At 38.8% G+C, this 15,690-nt stretch overlaps 1 protein-coding gene across 4 annotated transcripts in view; it reads left to right on the top strand.

The window, feature by feature from the left end:
- The window catches only part of ntng2b (netrin g2b), a 69,571-nt gene extending 54,169 nt beyond the window's left edge, over positions 1-15,402 (top strand). The window contains exons 3-22 of one of the 4 annotated variants that reach the window (XM_072454601.1): positions 394-480; positions 1,692-1,802; positions 2,167-2,241; positions 2,318-2,407; positions 2,478-2,549; positions 2,658-2,756; positions 2,835-2,942; positions 3,004-3,078; positions 3,165-3,254; positions 3,340-3,414; positions 3,541-3,627; positions 6,211-6,306; positions 6,384-6,473; positions 6,584-6,667; positions 6,753-6,827; positions 6,896-7,036; positions 8,958-9,032; positions 10,697-10,864; positions 12,995-13,129; positions 14,393-15,402. In XM_072454601.1, coding sequence (XP_072310702.1) covers positions 2,696-2,756; positions 2,835-2,942; positions 3,004-3,078; positions 3,165-3,254; positions 3,340-3,414; positions 3,541-3,627; positions 6,211-6,306; positions 6,384-6,473; positions 6,584-6,667; positions 6,753-6,827; positions 6,896-7,036; positions 8,958-9,032; positions 10,697-10,864; positions 12,995-13,129; positions 14,393-14,616 — 1,584 coding nt within the window. In that variant the 5' untranslated portion in view covers positions 394-480; positions 1,692-1,802; positions 2,167-2,241; ... (1 more) ...; positions 2,478-2,549; positions 2,658-2,695 and the 3' untranslated portion in view covers positions 14,617-15,402. Of the gene's footprint in view, positions 1-393; positions 481-1,691; positions 1,803-2,166; positions 2,242-2,317; positions 2,408-2,474; positions 2,550-2,657; positions 2,757-2,834; positions 2,943-3,003; positions 3,079-3,164; positions 3,255-3,339; positions 3,415-3,540; positions 3,628-6,210; positions 6,307-6,383; positions 6,474-6,583; positions 6,668-6,752; positions 6,828-6,895; positions 7,037-8,957; positions 9,033-10,696; positions 10,865-12,994; positions 13,130-14,392 lie in introns of all 4 variants that reach the window. The other 3 variants (XM_072454602.1, XM_072454600.1, XM_072454599.1) reach the window with 3 other exon arrangements.
- The last annotated feature ends 288 nt before the right edge of the window (positions 15,403-15,690 follow it).

Below are 15,690 nucleotides of genomic sequence, written 5' to 3'. Positions count from 1 at the left end.
TGTTATGCCAGGTGGAGCTGTGGTTTGGGTCCGGGAGCCACTGCGAAGGTCTGGATAGGTTTTTCAGGTAATTAGACAAGTGCTCTACTGCGTGGAAGGGCATCAGGGAAGATCTGGAGGAAGTAAACATGATTAAGTTAAGCAATAATTGTAGTTAATGTATTTAATATCATACTGCTTGCATAGTACTTTTGGGACAATACTAGACACTTTAGGGGGTTCTTTTTGGGAGATGTGAATGTAAATTGAATTAGGGTTGTTCAAGGTGCTTCAAAAGAAGAAACAAAGAAGAAATCAGAAATGCTAATAAAATGCTGATTGGCGGAAAGCGTATCAGACTTACAAATTGAAATCTCAAACATTAAGTATCGTAACAAACTGTATTGTTTCCAGCTAAAGTTTATATAGGTACCCATGGACACACGGCTCAAAGTGAAACAATAGATGAAAACAAACATGAAGATCACAACGAACAACATGGTATGTACTTATGCTCATAGTGTACTGAAGGATATCACAATTATTCGGTTAATTGATTATTGCAATTATTCTGGTCACAATTGTAAGAACCAAAAAAAGAATAATTGTGACTATTTTAAAGCAAAATAAAAAGAATAATTTTCACTTTGTAGACAGCAAAGACAAAACATTTGTGTTTATATGTTCACTTAAGGTTAAGATTAAGGTTAAGATACACTTTATTGTCCCAGTAGGGAAATGTGTCCTCTGCATTTGACTCATCCTTCAATGATGCTGGGGCGACCTGTCAGGAGCTGCTGCTCTATAGCGTCTATAGGTCTTGGTCAGGATTTCGCTGGAGTATTTGACCTGTTGTGCATGTTTTGAGTTGATGGGGGAAACTGGAGCTCCCAGGCACGAGACACACAGAAAAAAACACTCTGGCCTGGGGGTCCTACCCTGCAAGCCAGTCTACCACCACCTTGTGGTCCTGGATGAATGAAAACTAAAAAAAACTCTGCATGTGTGGCCCAATAGTCACAAATCTGTTGCCAAAACAGCCCTGGTATTTCATAGTTTACAAGGTTTGGTGGCTAACACTAACACTCCCATTCAAAATGGATTGAGCTGAGGATAGAACATTAAAAAATCAAGCATTATTAGCTAAATAAAACCAGCAAGATATAAAAGTCCATTAGAGATCCATTGGCCAAAACTATATAAAAAAGAAAACAAAAGAGACGTCCCTACTGTTAAAAACATTTATCATTCTATAGTGTCAGAATACTTTTGATCATAAAACTATAGATATTGCAATATCAACAAATGCCATATCAAATATCGCAATAAGTAAATTGCAATAACACCAAGGTCCTCCATCAGACAGAAATGTAGCAAGTTTTTATTTTGACAGAGTTTACATTAAGACATGAACATAATTGTTTTAATATAATATCAATATCGCAATAATATCAATATCGCAGTACTTAACACCCTCAATACATATCACAATAATTTTAATATCATGCTGGCCTATTTTGAAATAGATCTCTGTGGATTTAACTTTTGGGTATTGAAAATGACAACACAATCCTGAGCTCTATTGGAGCAAATGTAGCGATCGGTACCAGCCTTTACTGTGCAGATATGTGCAATAGTGAAAGATTGTCTGCAAAGTGAATCGTTGAAGTGTTTTTGCTTGCTATGTTAATGAGTCCACTGTTGTGTGCTAGTTTCCCACAAGGTGGAGGAACATGCACTTCACGGCCACCACTTCTCATCTGAACATGGCCATGAAAAAGCGGCACACAAAGAGCACACAGGAAGCACACATGGAAGTGGAGGTACATATTGTACATTAGATGCAAGGAAGTACAGAGCTAGAAAGCAACTAAAAGTTATATTTTTAACTGGACAGAAAAGTAGAAAGTGGTTTTCATATGGTTAGAGGGGTTATTTTTAGCATGTTCATGGTGACATGTATAAAAGGGATTGAGTTTAAGCCTGAGCAATGAGCAAACACAGCTCAACTTTTGCTGACCAAAGATCAAGATAATTCTTTACCAAAAACTCTTCATTACTTCAAATGTTTGATTAAGTAGATTATTTATTGTGCTACTTTTACTTTTACTTGAGTACATTTTTCAAGTGTAGAAAGCATGGCAGAATTGTTTTAGTTGGCTTTTCATGACTGTGGTCCCTCTGCAGTTCTTTTACATGAAACCCATGGCCATAATGTACCTGTACATGGTGAAAGAAAAGAAGAAACAACTAAAAGTGAAGGTATTTAACATGCTAGACAGAATTTCCTGTAATTGGCTCTAGATTGTGATGTGATTCTGATGATTGTGTTGTGCAGACGCTCACAGCCCTCATGTTCACCAGAGTAGTCATCACAAAACTGAGACTGGACTGGACAGTAAAAACCAACATACACAAACAGCACCAGGTATTGATGTGTTATAACAAGATATAGCAAATATTTATAGTCATTTATTTTTTTATTTTTGAAAAAGCAGTTCAAAACAGAAATGACCACCATGAGCATGAGTTTCACCATCAAACGCAGACTATATCTGGGCATCATACAGGTACCACAGATAAACAGAATGACACTGCCCCAACTTTCACAATTCAATACTGACAATAGTGAATAGAAGATTTGTCAGTAATTACTGTATCATTTGAAGCTCACACAGTCAGTCAGTCACTCAATGAACAGCATCATCCTCATCAAATGACCACTGAGACTTCCACTAAGAAACAGGAGGATGGACATAATCAACATGAAACAGGAGGTGAACATAAATCAATCAAAAAGTCAGAGATTACCATCAAATCAACAGACCTTCATAATAGTTTTCTTTGCAAATCAGCAGCACATAAGTCTGACCACCATGGACACGTGACACATGCGGGACATGTGGATACAAATTCGGAGCATGGAGTGGGACACAACACACATGCACCAACAGAGCACAAAGGTAGAGTATAATATATGATCTTTAGTCGTCCCGTAGCTAAACTAAGATTGAATTTGATCAGTCCAAGGCCCAGCAGACCATCATGAACACAGTCACTCAGAAAATACCTCTGGCTTTAACAAGGAAGAACACATAGGTATCCATTGCAAAACACAAATATATCTGTACACAATGGTACAAAGAGATTACTTTTAACTTTCTCCTTTAACATTCTCTTTTAAGCAACCCGTCATATCAATGCCAACCATGAGACTCATGATCAAATGACTGAGCTTGAAGAGGGACATCATATGCATTCTACAGTACATGAATGTACTGAACCACCCAAGTATTTCAAATCTAGTCGTAGCAAATAAATTTTTCAAAGAACTGATAATGTACTTCTTGCCATTTTCAGTCAGACAGCATGGCCACAACACCCACAGTCACACACCAAACTCTGAACATACGGAGAAAGATCAAAGCTATTTGGGTATACTTTCTAGTTTATTATGTTTTTTTAAAAACAGTTTTAATGTGAGTTTCCAATAACTAAAACCTAATGTTTTATGGTATGTTTGGAGCAGCTTGAATTCTAATAATTTACCTTTGCTAACAGCTAATGATCACCATAATCATGAGACACACAGAAACACCAAACCTGAACATGGAGAGGGTCATGATGCACATACAATAGAACACAAAGGTATGTACGCCTGCATCTGCAGAGGGCAATATAATAGTAACTTATTAGCAGTCTCACTGTTCATCCAAACTTATCTCTCATTGTACTTTAGAAATGCATAACAGAAATGTATTTTCAACATTGCCATTTAGTGCTCCCTCAAACAAGTAACCATCATGGGCATGATACTCATGGACACGCAGAGTCTGAGAGTGAAGCAAGGCACACTGCACTCCCAGAACATAAAGGTATTCTACGTTGTAATAATTTTGTTGTCAAATACCGTATTTTCCAGACTATAGGTTGCACCTTTTTTCATAGTTTTGGCCGGGGTGCGACTTATACTTATATACTTATACTCCGGAGCGACTTAAATGTGATATTATTTGTTATTTTCACACTTGCAACCGCATTCCATACTCCAGTGCGACTTATATATGATTTTTTCTTCTCTATTATGCATTGTTTGGCTGGTGCGACTTATACTCCGGTGCGACTTATAGTCCGAAAAATACGGTATAAATAGGTAATTAACACAGAACTGATGTTGTCTATCCTAAACCTGAACCTGGAGAGGGTCGTGATGCACATACAACAACAGAACACAAAAGTATGTGCATCTGCACTTGCAGATTTATTGCATTCTCACAGTTAATCCAAACTTATCTCTAACTGTGTCCATTTTCATTCAATTACAAAGCAAACCATCATGGACATGAGACTCACAGACATAGTGCCAGTTCCTCTGAACATACGGAGCAAGTTCATACTCATAGAGGTATCTATTCTATTATGTCATTGACTATTTAATTATATTACATGTGTAGGGAGCACAAATTAAATTAAATAATAAAAAATAACTGTATTACTGCACTATTTTCATAGAGGTCCATCATCCAAACAACCATCATGGACGCACAGCCAGCTCTTCTGAACATAACGAGCAAGATTATAGTCATAAAGGTACTTAATCATTTATTTTAGTTGGCAATCTGTGTGCACATACCAGTGGGTACGGAAAGTATTCAGACACCTTTAAATGTTTCACTATTTATTTCTTTGCAGCCATTTTTTCTAAATCAAAAAAGTAAATTTTATTTATCATTAATGTACACTCAGCACCCCATCTTGAAGAAAAAGAAAAAAATCTGAAATGTAGACATTGTTGAAAATGTGTTAAGAAATAAAAAGAGAAATAGAAGTATTCAGACCCTTGCTGTGACACATATTTAACTCACATGCAGTGTCACATGCAGTCCATTTCTTCTGGTCCTCCTTGAGATGGTTCCGCTTCTTCATTCGAGTCCAGCTGTGTTTCATTAAACTGATTGGCCTTGATTAGGAAAGGCACACACCTGTGTATCATGAGGTCGAAGGAACTGCCCAAGGATCTGGCCAAGGTTAAAACAAATGTCTGCAGCACTCAATGTTCCTAAGAGCACAGTAGCCTCCATAATCCTTAAATGGAAGAAGTTTGGGACGACCAGAACTCTTCCTAGACCTGGCCGTCCAGCCAAACTGAGCGATTGTGGGAGAATAGCCTTGGTGAGAGAGGTGAAGAAGGCTCCAGAGATGCAGTAGGGAGATGGGAGAAGGTTCCACAAAGTCAGTCGGGGCTTTATGGCAGAGTGGCCCGACAGTAGCCTCTTCTCAGTGACATCTCAGTCTTCCGTATAGATTTTTCCAAAATTGAGCATCTCTGGAGAAACCTGAAAACGGCTGTACACCAACGTTCACCATCCAACCTGACAGAACTGGATCCAGGTGTTGAAAAAGTTTCATTCCCAAGAAAACTCGAGGCTGTACTAGCTCTAATACTGCGCTCTAATACTGCTCAATACTGAGCAAAAGGTCTGAATACTTATGACCATGTGATATTTCAGTTTAACTTTTTTAATAAATTAGCAAAAACCTCTACATTTCTGTTTTTTTCTGTCAAGATGGGGAGCGTACACTAATGAGAAATCAAATGAACTTGATGATTTTAACAAATGGCTGCAATGAAACAATTCATTCAATCATTCAATTTTAAAGGGGTCCGAATAATTTCCGTACCCACTGTAAATGTATTGGATGCTTACACTTACTTAGATCATGCAAACAACCATCAAGGACGTGAGACTCATGAACACACAGGGTCCGAGCACAAAGACAACCACAATGCACCAACAGCACCAAAACATAAAGGTATCTGTAACTGCTCATAATATAAGATATATATATAGATATAGATATAGATATATAGATAGATATATATGATTGTGTGTTTATGAAGTAAAGTATATATTATTATTTCACAGTGCATCACACAGTAATCCACCCAGGACATCAGACCCACAGTTCTCAACATAAGGAGCCAGTTCAAACTCACATAGGTATCTATTTGGGACTTTGGTCAACATTTAATACCCCGTAATGCATTAATATAAATAAATTATGAATGAGAGAGTGTTTGTGAGAGTGAATACCCGACAATGGATAAAAAAAATTGCCCATGGCTACAATCCGGTGTGTTTATAGCATGTGTATCATGTACGTTCATTAGCATGTACTGTCCCGACCAAATAAACAAATAATAGATGTATTTTCAACATTGCCATTTAGTGCTCCCTCAAACAAATAACCATCATGAGCATGATACTCATGGACATGCAGAGTCTGAAAGTGAAACAGGGCACACTGCACTCCCAGAACATAAAGGTATACATTATCATTTTCTTGTCAAATACATAGTAGTAGTAAGTAATTAACACAGAACTGATGTTGTCTATCCTCAGTTCAGCACACAGTGAGCCATCAAGGACACCAGACCCACAGTCACACTCCAACCTCCTCTGAACATAAGGAGCAGGATCATAGTCACACAAGTATCTGCTGTGTCTGCTGTTGTGTTGTGTTTTAGATCCTTCTTCTGTTCTATATTGTTTGTTTAGTTTGAGTCAGAAAAAACATGAATAATTTTTTTTAACAACAACAGTCCATCACACAAGTCTCCATCATGGACACAAGACACATGGGCCAGAGAAGAAGGCACAAGAACACAGACAAACTGTAGCAACAGGTATTATTTTTGTACATGTAGTGGATAGAGAATATAGAAATAGAATAGATATTCTAGCTTTTATTAACTTTCCTTGTCATGTTAGTCGTCCATAAGTCAGATGCGCACAACAGTCTCGACCACAAAATGAAGCACTCTCCTGAACATGGGCCACAAACAGGTACCTTTTTAAACTATTTAGAGTAGAAGTACATATCTATTTTTGCTTTTCATTTGGTGATGTCCCAGTCTCCCATAGCCACGGACAAGTGCATGGACATGGACACGGTCATTGGCACGAACATGTCCACCACAGCACTCACAGAACAGCACATGCACATGGCGAAAACACAGAGGAAGAGGAAGGTAGACGAAAAACGGAGAAAAAAGGTATATCCCGTGAATGTAGTATACGTAGTGCTATAGATACACTAACATATTCTAATGCCGCCTCAACTGATATGATAACCTGACAAGATGCGTCTTAATTTAGTACCTATCCATGCGGCGTATTTTTATCTGAAACTGAAGCTCAAGTCAAGTGTGTTGACAGAAAAAGAATAAACAAAACAGGGAGATAGGTGAGGCTCCACTGCAGAGAGGAATATAACATTTGATCTGTTTTTTGTTTTTTTTTTGTCTCATAATAATAGAATAGTAAGCTAAACAAAGATAGTTGTTGTTGCTAAGATAATACAAGATTTATACGAGTTACAGACTAGGCCCTATAGTTTTTGCATTACACTGGTCCTGCCTTTTTCCAATAAGATTTAGGGTTTTTACTTGCTTGCGTGTTTTGCTCCTTGATTCTACAGAAATTTGTAATGATTTTCCTTCTTTTTGTCCTCCATAAGAAGCGATTATTTGATACAAACAACGTGTGTGTTCGTGATTGGCTATCTACCTGTCAATCATACACTTCTGAACACTGGGAGATAAAACCAGTGTCTTGGAGAAGCATCTGACTCAGCGCGTCTCTGTTTAATGCTGCTCTATGCTCCCCTCCCACTATTGGTCCGCTTGTGCCATGCTTTGGGAGATTGGCAGGTGGATTTAACCAACCGGATCGCAATGAACCGTTAACTCTCGGAAGAAGCTGGTGGCTTTAGTCACCTTATAACAGCAATATAAAGGTGCAATGGGCCACATTTATAAAGCCTTTGCTCATGAGCTAAACTAAAGATTGGAGGACATGCTAAAAGTTGCTCCTGGCACTGAATGGATATGCAAAACGGACCCAAAAAAAGCTACATTTTAAAACACACTAAAGTTATTTAATGGGCCTTGTCTAATTTATCACAACAATTAAGTTGAAGGCAGGTGGAACGTTCTGAGCCTGATGCAGTTCTTACACTGTTGTGTAATGATTCATTTGTCCATTTACAATGATAAAATGGTGGATCTCACCACTGTGTAAAAGGATCCTGGATACAAACCAAACTAATATATACTAATACTATTTATTTTGTAATTTACAAACACTGACAAAGATATTACTCTGTATGTCTATTACTAGTAATAAACAATAATATGTGGTCCCTAAACTAAAATGTTGCTGGAATCATTATTCACTTTCAGTGAAGATCCTACTATAAGTGAATTACTAAATTTGCCAGATACAGTTTACTTTTGTTTTTTAGCAACTCATTTAAAATATTGTATTGTTTAATGTCTAATGCTTCAAAAATAAAGTGCCACTGATGAGTTGATTCCTGGAGTCGAAAGTCATTCATGCCCAAAGTAGCTTTTTTTTTCTAATAGAAGGTTAACAGGAAAGCAACGCCATTTTAAATTAGACACAATGACACGCAGCAGTGCACAGTCATGAATTATAAATAAAAGGATGAATGTTGAAGGATTACTATTATGTATGCACATATTAAGCACAGAAATTGCAGTTATGCATAAAACTGAAAAATCATGAGCAAAAATAAAATATACTGCACTGGACCCATTCAACCTCTAGCGCATTTTATGAATCTATTTTGAAACATTGTGTGATTCCCTTTTGTAGGAACTTTGACACTGTTCTCACAACAACAACAATAATTAGGCTAGATGTGTTTTGTCTAGTCTTTTCAAGCATAGTCTTGAGACAGTAAAAATGAACTCTTTATGCACTGTGGTAGATCATTCGAGTTGGGTCCCATGAGTATAAAATCTATATACAGTATTTGTATCCTTATGTGGCCATTTCTTTAATGTACTCATGGCCAGAGGCCATGTGCTCCAGCTGTGTGTGCGCAGCACATCAGGTTGACTGTGTGAGTGCATGTTACATGTAAAACCAAAAGCTCCTTTGTCCCTCAAGGGCTTCTGAAACTCTTGATCTCGGGAGAGCCACAGGCAAAGCACTTGTTAGGAATCATATATGATCATTTCCAAGGTAAGACTGGGCCAGATGGATTCTTATTTTGTGATAAAAGTGAAATCCTCAATTCTTATTTAAAAAATGCTTGTGGAGGGATTCCTTTCCTTGCATGTTTTATGTTTTCTATTCTCTCCCATGTTTTTCCATGTCTCCATTGTGTTTTCTTTGCGTAAACGGTCCAGGTAAGCATTACATCTACACTACCTAATAAACTACACCTACACACACACGCGCACGCATGCACGCATGCACGCACGCATGCACGCACGCACACACGCACGCACACACACACACACACACACCTACACACACACACGCACGCACACGCACACACACACACACCTACACACACACACGCACACACACATACACACACACACACGCACGCACACGCACACGCACACACACACCTACACACACACACGCACGCACACACACACACCTACACACACACGCACGCACACACACACACACACGCAGGCACACACACACACACCTACACACACACACGCACACACACATACACACACACACACGCACACACACACACACACCTACACACACACGCGCACGCACACGCACACACACACACACCTACACACACACGCACGCACACACACACACACGCAGGCACACACGCGCACACACACACACACACACACACACACACCTACACACATACGCACACCCACAGACTCGCAGCTACACACAGTTGTCGTACTAATAAAAATGAATCTAGCACATTCATGACTGATGCATTCAGCAACATAAAACACAACATAAAACACTGTTCACACTTAACACTCCACAATGGATAAACACCAATAAAGCAGCATCTTGACTTGAAACATTAATTTGTGGAACAATGTCCTCGTCTATGGAGTAATTGCCCATTTATATTTAATTAGGCACTTCTCCCAGCGCCTGAACACACCTCCCTCAGTGCTGAGAGAGGCACTTTACAGTGGCCCTTTCCCTGGCTACCTTTAAACCGTCTTATTAATATTTCAGATACGTTGCATCATCAACCAAACAATAATGAAATAATAATGTGAATGTTGATTAAACAGCTAAACTCACACTTTTTAATATGTTTTTAGACATGTATTTGCATAAACATGCCAGGTAAATGCCTCTTTAGAAGACAGTAATGCCTTGGAGCACATAACTACAGACCACTTCTGAAGCTAAAATCTTCATCAGGAGCAGCGTTAGCAAAGACAATTGTACTAGGAGTGTAGAGTAACACAAAAAAAATCTGGAAAATCCACTGACTGTGTAGGTAAAATTTCTGTCTCTTATATAATGTTTTAAAAAGCAACAAAGTAACCCTAACCCGGAAAATACATAAACAGTTACGTACTATTACTTAATGTAAGTACCATTTAATATGCCTGATACTAAGCTGAGATCAAGCTCTCAGTTGTAGTCATGATAGTAGTAGAAATCCCATCTGTAATCAGGGCAGTGCAGCAGTCAACCACACTCAGCAAATCTGTGAGAGGCGGGTAATGGAGAGTGAGTGACCCTTCTTTATTGAACCAATACGGAGTAAGACGGAACATAGAAAGACACAACACTATTCATTTGTTCACTTATTTCTCAAGGTAACTCTGACAATCTGTAAATGCCAAGCATTTTGTGTTTATGGTGTAATGACTGGTTGTTTGATGTGGCAGACTGTGAGTGCTACGGCCACTCAAACCGCTGCAGTTACATCGACTACCTGAACATCGTCACCTGTGTGAGCTGCAAGCACAACACCAGGGGCCAGAACTGCCAGCACTGCAGACTGGGATACTACCGCAACGCCTCTGCTGAGCTCGACGATGAGAGCGTCTGCATAGGTCAGTACACAGAGTTTCTGTTACGAATACCTAATGTAAAGTTAATCTTAGTCAGTATGACCCAGTATATTACAAAACTGAACAATCCTACATTTGAATGCAGAACAAAACAACAAAGGAGCAGAGCAATCTTTCAATGCATAACACATGATAAAAACTGTAAATGTAAAATTATGTGGATGTTAAAGGTGCACTATGTAACATTCTGGCCACCTGAATGTCTTCTGATGTTAGAATGTCCCACAATATGGCATTAGTCTTATTATACATCCTGTGCAAGTGTTTTTTTTTTTTGCCTCAAAATGCCTTGAAAAACATGCATTCTTATTCTTACTGTGAGCGGTGTCCCCTCACCAGAGATCTGACCTGTAACTTGGTCTGGGGGGGTTACTTGATTAAATTCATGATATATACTGTACATTTGAAGCCATAATATGCACTATTCCAGGCAATCTTAATGGAGACAAGCCAGATGATGTACCTGAAAAGTTTGGTAGCGTGCCTTTAATTAAATCAGGGCCAGTGTTTTGTCTTCTGTGGATCTCCAGATGTTCAATGCTTGTGGTATTACCACCAGAGATGGGACAATCCTTTCACAAAAATAGAACAATTTGATTCTGACAATTGAGCAGTGAGCGAGGTGTATGATGCATTTCTAGAGTCAACATCTAAAACTCTTATAAAGACAGGTCTGAAGGATGTTTGGATGAATATTTGTCTTTATGCACAAAGGCTTACTATTCATGGGTTTCAGCTTTTTCAGTCGTATTGTTTATTTGTAAGCTCTTCTTTGTTGTTGTTGTTGTTTGGGAGGGTAGGTTAGCCACTGAGAGTCGTGTGTGCGTGCGACCGTGCGTGCTGCTCCTGCTGCTGCTGTACCCGAGGACCCCCTAGAAAATGAGATGATCATCTCACGGGGTTATTCCTTTTAATAAATACATGTAAAATGGCAAATTTGATATTTAACTGCTTATGTCCATTCAAAAGATATGATATTGCTGATTTCTATGGCAAAGGGTGCTAGATTAATAAACCCGTGTTAATGCATATAAGATTGGCATTTCTTATCAAATCGAGGCAGTAGGCTTAGACCTATTTATTAGAGCGGTTTTTGTTTTTTGTTTTCAAGATGCCAATTCTATCTCTTTACAGGGACACATTATTGGTGCATAACAAGTCAAGCAATGAAGTATCATTAAGTATTGTGTTTTGACGTTTAGATAATCATACAAAACGTAACAGGAAAATAATCAACACAAATGCAGATTAGGGCTGAAACTAATGATTATTTTGCAAACCTTAACTGATTAATTGATTAGATGACCCAGATGAAGCTACAGTGATGCCACTTAACGACATATTTATATGGAGTATAGTGTTATTCATCAAAACCACTAGATTTACATGTTTCCTGAGTGCCTATTATCAATGAGTTATAAAACTTCACATGTTTCTATATGTATGTAATTAATTTATTAATCATACAATGTATGCATATGTTGACAATTGTGAAGTCTTCAAATATGAATTAGCGCCTCAAGGATTTTGAAACAGGACTGGCCAAGGGTGTCCTTCCCTAGAAAATTTTAATAAAACAATTCACATTTTCAGTAATTTGGTGCAAGTCAACAAGTCATGGTCATTTTGGTAATTGTAGTAATTGAACATACTATTAAAAATACTGACAGTAAAAGATATCATGTGGTGAACCAGCTCTGATTATCAAAGATGGCATTGTTTTCACTGTGACATGCATATGCAAAAGGGATGCATGGTTATATGTCTGAGAATGATCCAGTCATTAAGCTCATAATTACACAGAAATGGCTCCATTCACACCTTTTAGTTGTTTATTTGTCTAGTGTAAGCAGATACATTTGGATAGTTAGAGTATAGAGTATATTTTTTACAAAATAAACCATCATGATATAGTTTAATTAAATTATTTTTGTTATTATTTTGTGAATTATTTTATTCTAAGTGTGAGAAAGAACAGAATGCCTATCAAATTTCAGGCCTCCCCTTGGAGGCGCCCCTGAAATTAACAGTCCTGAATTATTTTTTGTAAGTCTGAACTCTTGGTCTTATTCTTAAAAAAGTCTTCTCACACAACAATATTCTCTTCCTTAGAGTGTAACTGTAACCAGATGGGCTCGGTCCACGACCGGTGTAACGGCACAGGCTTCTGTCAGTGTAAAGAGGGAGCCATAGGGGCCAAGTGTGACGAGTGTGTGGCCGGATACTACTGGAAACAAGGCTGTTACCGTAAGTACACCTGGAAACGAGACTGTTACCGTAAGTACACCTGGAAACGAGACTGTTACCGTAAGTACACCTGGAAACGAGACTGTTACCGTAAGTACACCTGGAAACGAGACTGTTACCGTAAGTACAACTAGAAACGAGACTGTTACCCTAAGTACACCTGGAAACGAGACTGTTACCGTAAGTACACCTGGAAACGAGACTGTTACCGTAAGTACAACTAGAAACGAGACTGTTACCGTAAGTACAACTAGAAACGAGACTGTTACCGTAAGTACAACTGGAAACGAGACTGTTACCGTAAGTACACCTGGAAACGAGACTGTTACCTTAAGTACAACTAGAAACGAGACTGTTACCGTAAGTACAACTAGAAACGAGACTGTTACTGTAAGTACAGTGCAGGCAGTGGCTGTGGCGGACGAGGACCTTTGTGAGTGCACGTTAGGCCCAGCTTGTTCTTCCACGTGTGTTTTCTTTACTCCAGGGGACATGTATCATGTAGCTCATTAGCCGCATCAGCTGTGGCTTTAATTGATGACCCTGTCATGCCTTAACCCCATTACACAGACTCACCTTTCTCTCCCAGGCCCTGCCACCTCCACATATACTTAACACCCAAACATCTGCCTGATTTATGTCGTAATATAGGTTTGTAGAATTGTGGGTTTTAAGCGTAACGACTGCATCCAACAGTATAGCCAATTATCTGCTGTGTCGACTGGGTGTAATTATTTCCTGTCATCAGAGCTGGCTTCGCTATTCTTTCCCACAGCATCTAGGTCAAGTATCTATGCCACTCTGTGTCTCCCTAATGCTTTTTATAGCACTCTAATGATGTAATTTGTTTATCTAATCATTAAGTTAATATCATACACCCAGTGCTTCTTTTTTTCTTTTTTTTGGCTGGAACAATGTTTTCAGCTCAAATCTAAAGGCCAAAGCTAAATAAAAACAGGAAAAGGACGCACAATACAAAGTAAGGCCTGATTCAGTTTTCACTGAAGTGGTCTTAATTTATCAGTTTCTGCTTTGACCTGACCCACAAATAACAAATAAGAACACAATAGCTCATTAAACTACAAAAGATATTTTTAAATTCACTGACCCTGTTTTGTCCTGCGACAAGTTGGCCACTGTCCAGGGTGTACCCCACCTAAGGCCCGAAGTCACTGGGATAGGCTCCAGTCACCCGCGACCCCGAAAGGGAACAAGCGGTAGAAAATGGATGGATGGATGGATGACCCTGTTTTTTTTCTACAGCTGACGTCTGTGACGAGGAAATGCTTCTTTGCCAGAATGGAGGAACATGCTACCAGAACCAGAAGTGCATATGTCCTCCAGAGTTTAAAGGTGTGCTGTGCCAACAGTCCCGCTGTGAGGCGGGCAAAGACTGTAACAGTGCATCTTCACTACACCTCTCCACAGCCCTGCTGTTGCTCTGCACTCTGCTAACTCACCTGCTGGCCACGTTAAGCCCCCACTGAGCCCCAAACACCAGTATGTCTGTGTATAGTGTATTTGAGACGGGGGACGAGGGTCTCGGCGGCCCTTCCTGAGAATGCACTGCAGCACTAAGCGCACAGCCACGTCAGTAACTTAGCCCAAGATGCTTTTTTGGACACACACGTACAAAGACCTCACAAGACTGTTATCACACCGAGTGTGTGCTCAGGTGTGACGAAAACTAACAGGGCAGTGACCTCAACAACAACAGATGCAGACCAAGGGGAAGAAACCATGCCAACCACTGTTCCCTTTATGTCAGCGCTGGAGCAACGTACATCAAACCAAAAAGCATAAACTGAACACCTCCTGCACCACTGTTCACTTCAAAGGGAATGGCTGTTTTAACCACCAGGACATTTCTGTTGTTTTCTTTGAGTTAGGGACTGTTTGAGTTAGACTGCTCTTAATGGCTGGCCAATCAGTAACCAGCTTGTTGCGATAAGTCTTAAAGGCGAGGTCTATTAAACTTGCTGCTGAGGCATACAATATATTCTATTACTTAAGTTTTATTTCTTCTCTGAGAAGTGGGACATGGTTTCATTTCATTCTCTTTTTGCTGCAGTTTTACATATTCTTAAGTAAATGTATCTATGTGCCCACCAACAGCAGAGATTATACATTATATAGTCGGGGGTTACAATTATTAAAATTTACTCACTATTATGGATGTTATAAGAATGAGTGATTGTTGCCACACTTAACGAGATTTAATCTTCACACAGTATTCAGGAAGCAGATGAATTTATCGAAAATCTAAAAAGAGACTGAAAAGATTATCAAAACACTATACATATTATATTACATAATTTACATATTTTTTGTAGAAATTATTTTTCTTTGGAGTTACAATGAATTATAAAAAGATTTATGACTATTCCCAATGAACATTTTATTACTCTGGTTGTAAACCTAGCAGTAAATATGAAAATTATAGTTATTTGGTTTCTTGCATCTGTTTCTTTCCATTCACTGACACAAATGTTTTAGATTGGGTTTAGATCTAGTGATACTTGCAAAGTTTGGGAACCACCTGGCTAAAATATTTTATTGTA

The sequence above is a fragment of the Eucyclogobius newberryi genome, unplaced genomic scaffold (assembly GCF_026437365.1).
Source record: "Eucyclogobius newberryi isolate DKJ021-1_F unplaced genomic scaffold, fEucNew1.0.hap1 SCAF_2, whole genome shotgun sequence".
Classification (NCBI taxonomy): Eukaryota; Metazoa; Chordata; class Actinopteri; order Gobiiformes; family Gobiidae; genus Eucyclogobius; species Eucyclogobius newberryi.
Note: the sequence above shows the minus strand (reverse complement) of the source record. Positions and strands in the feature narration are given on the sequence as shown.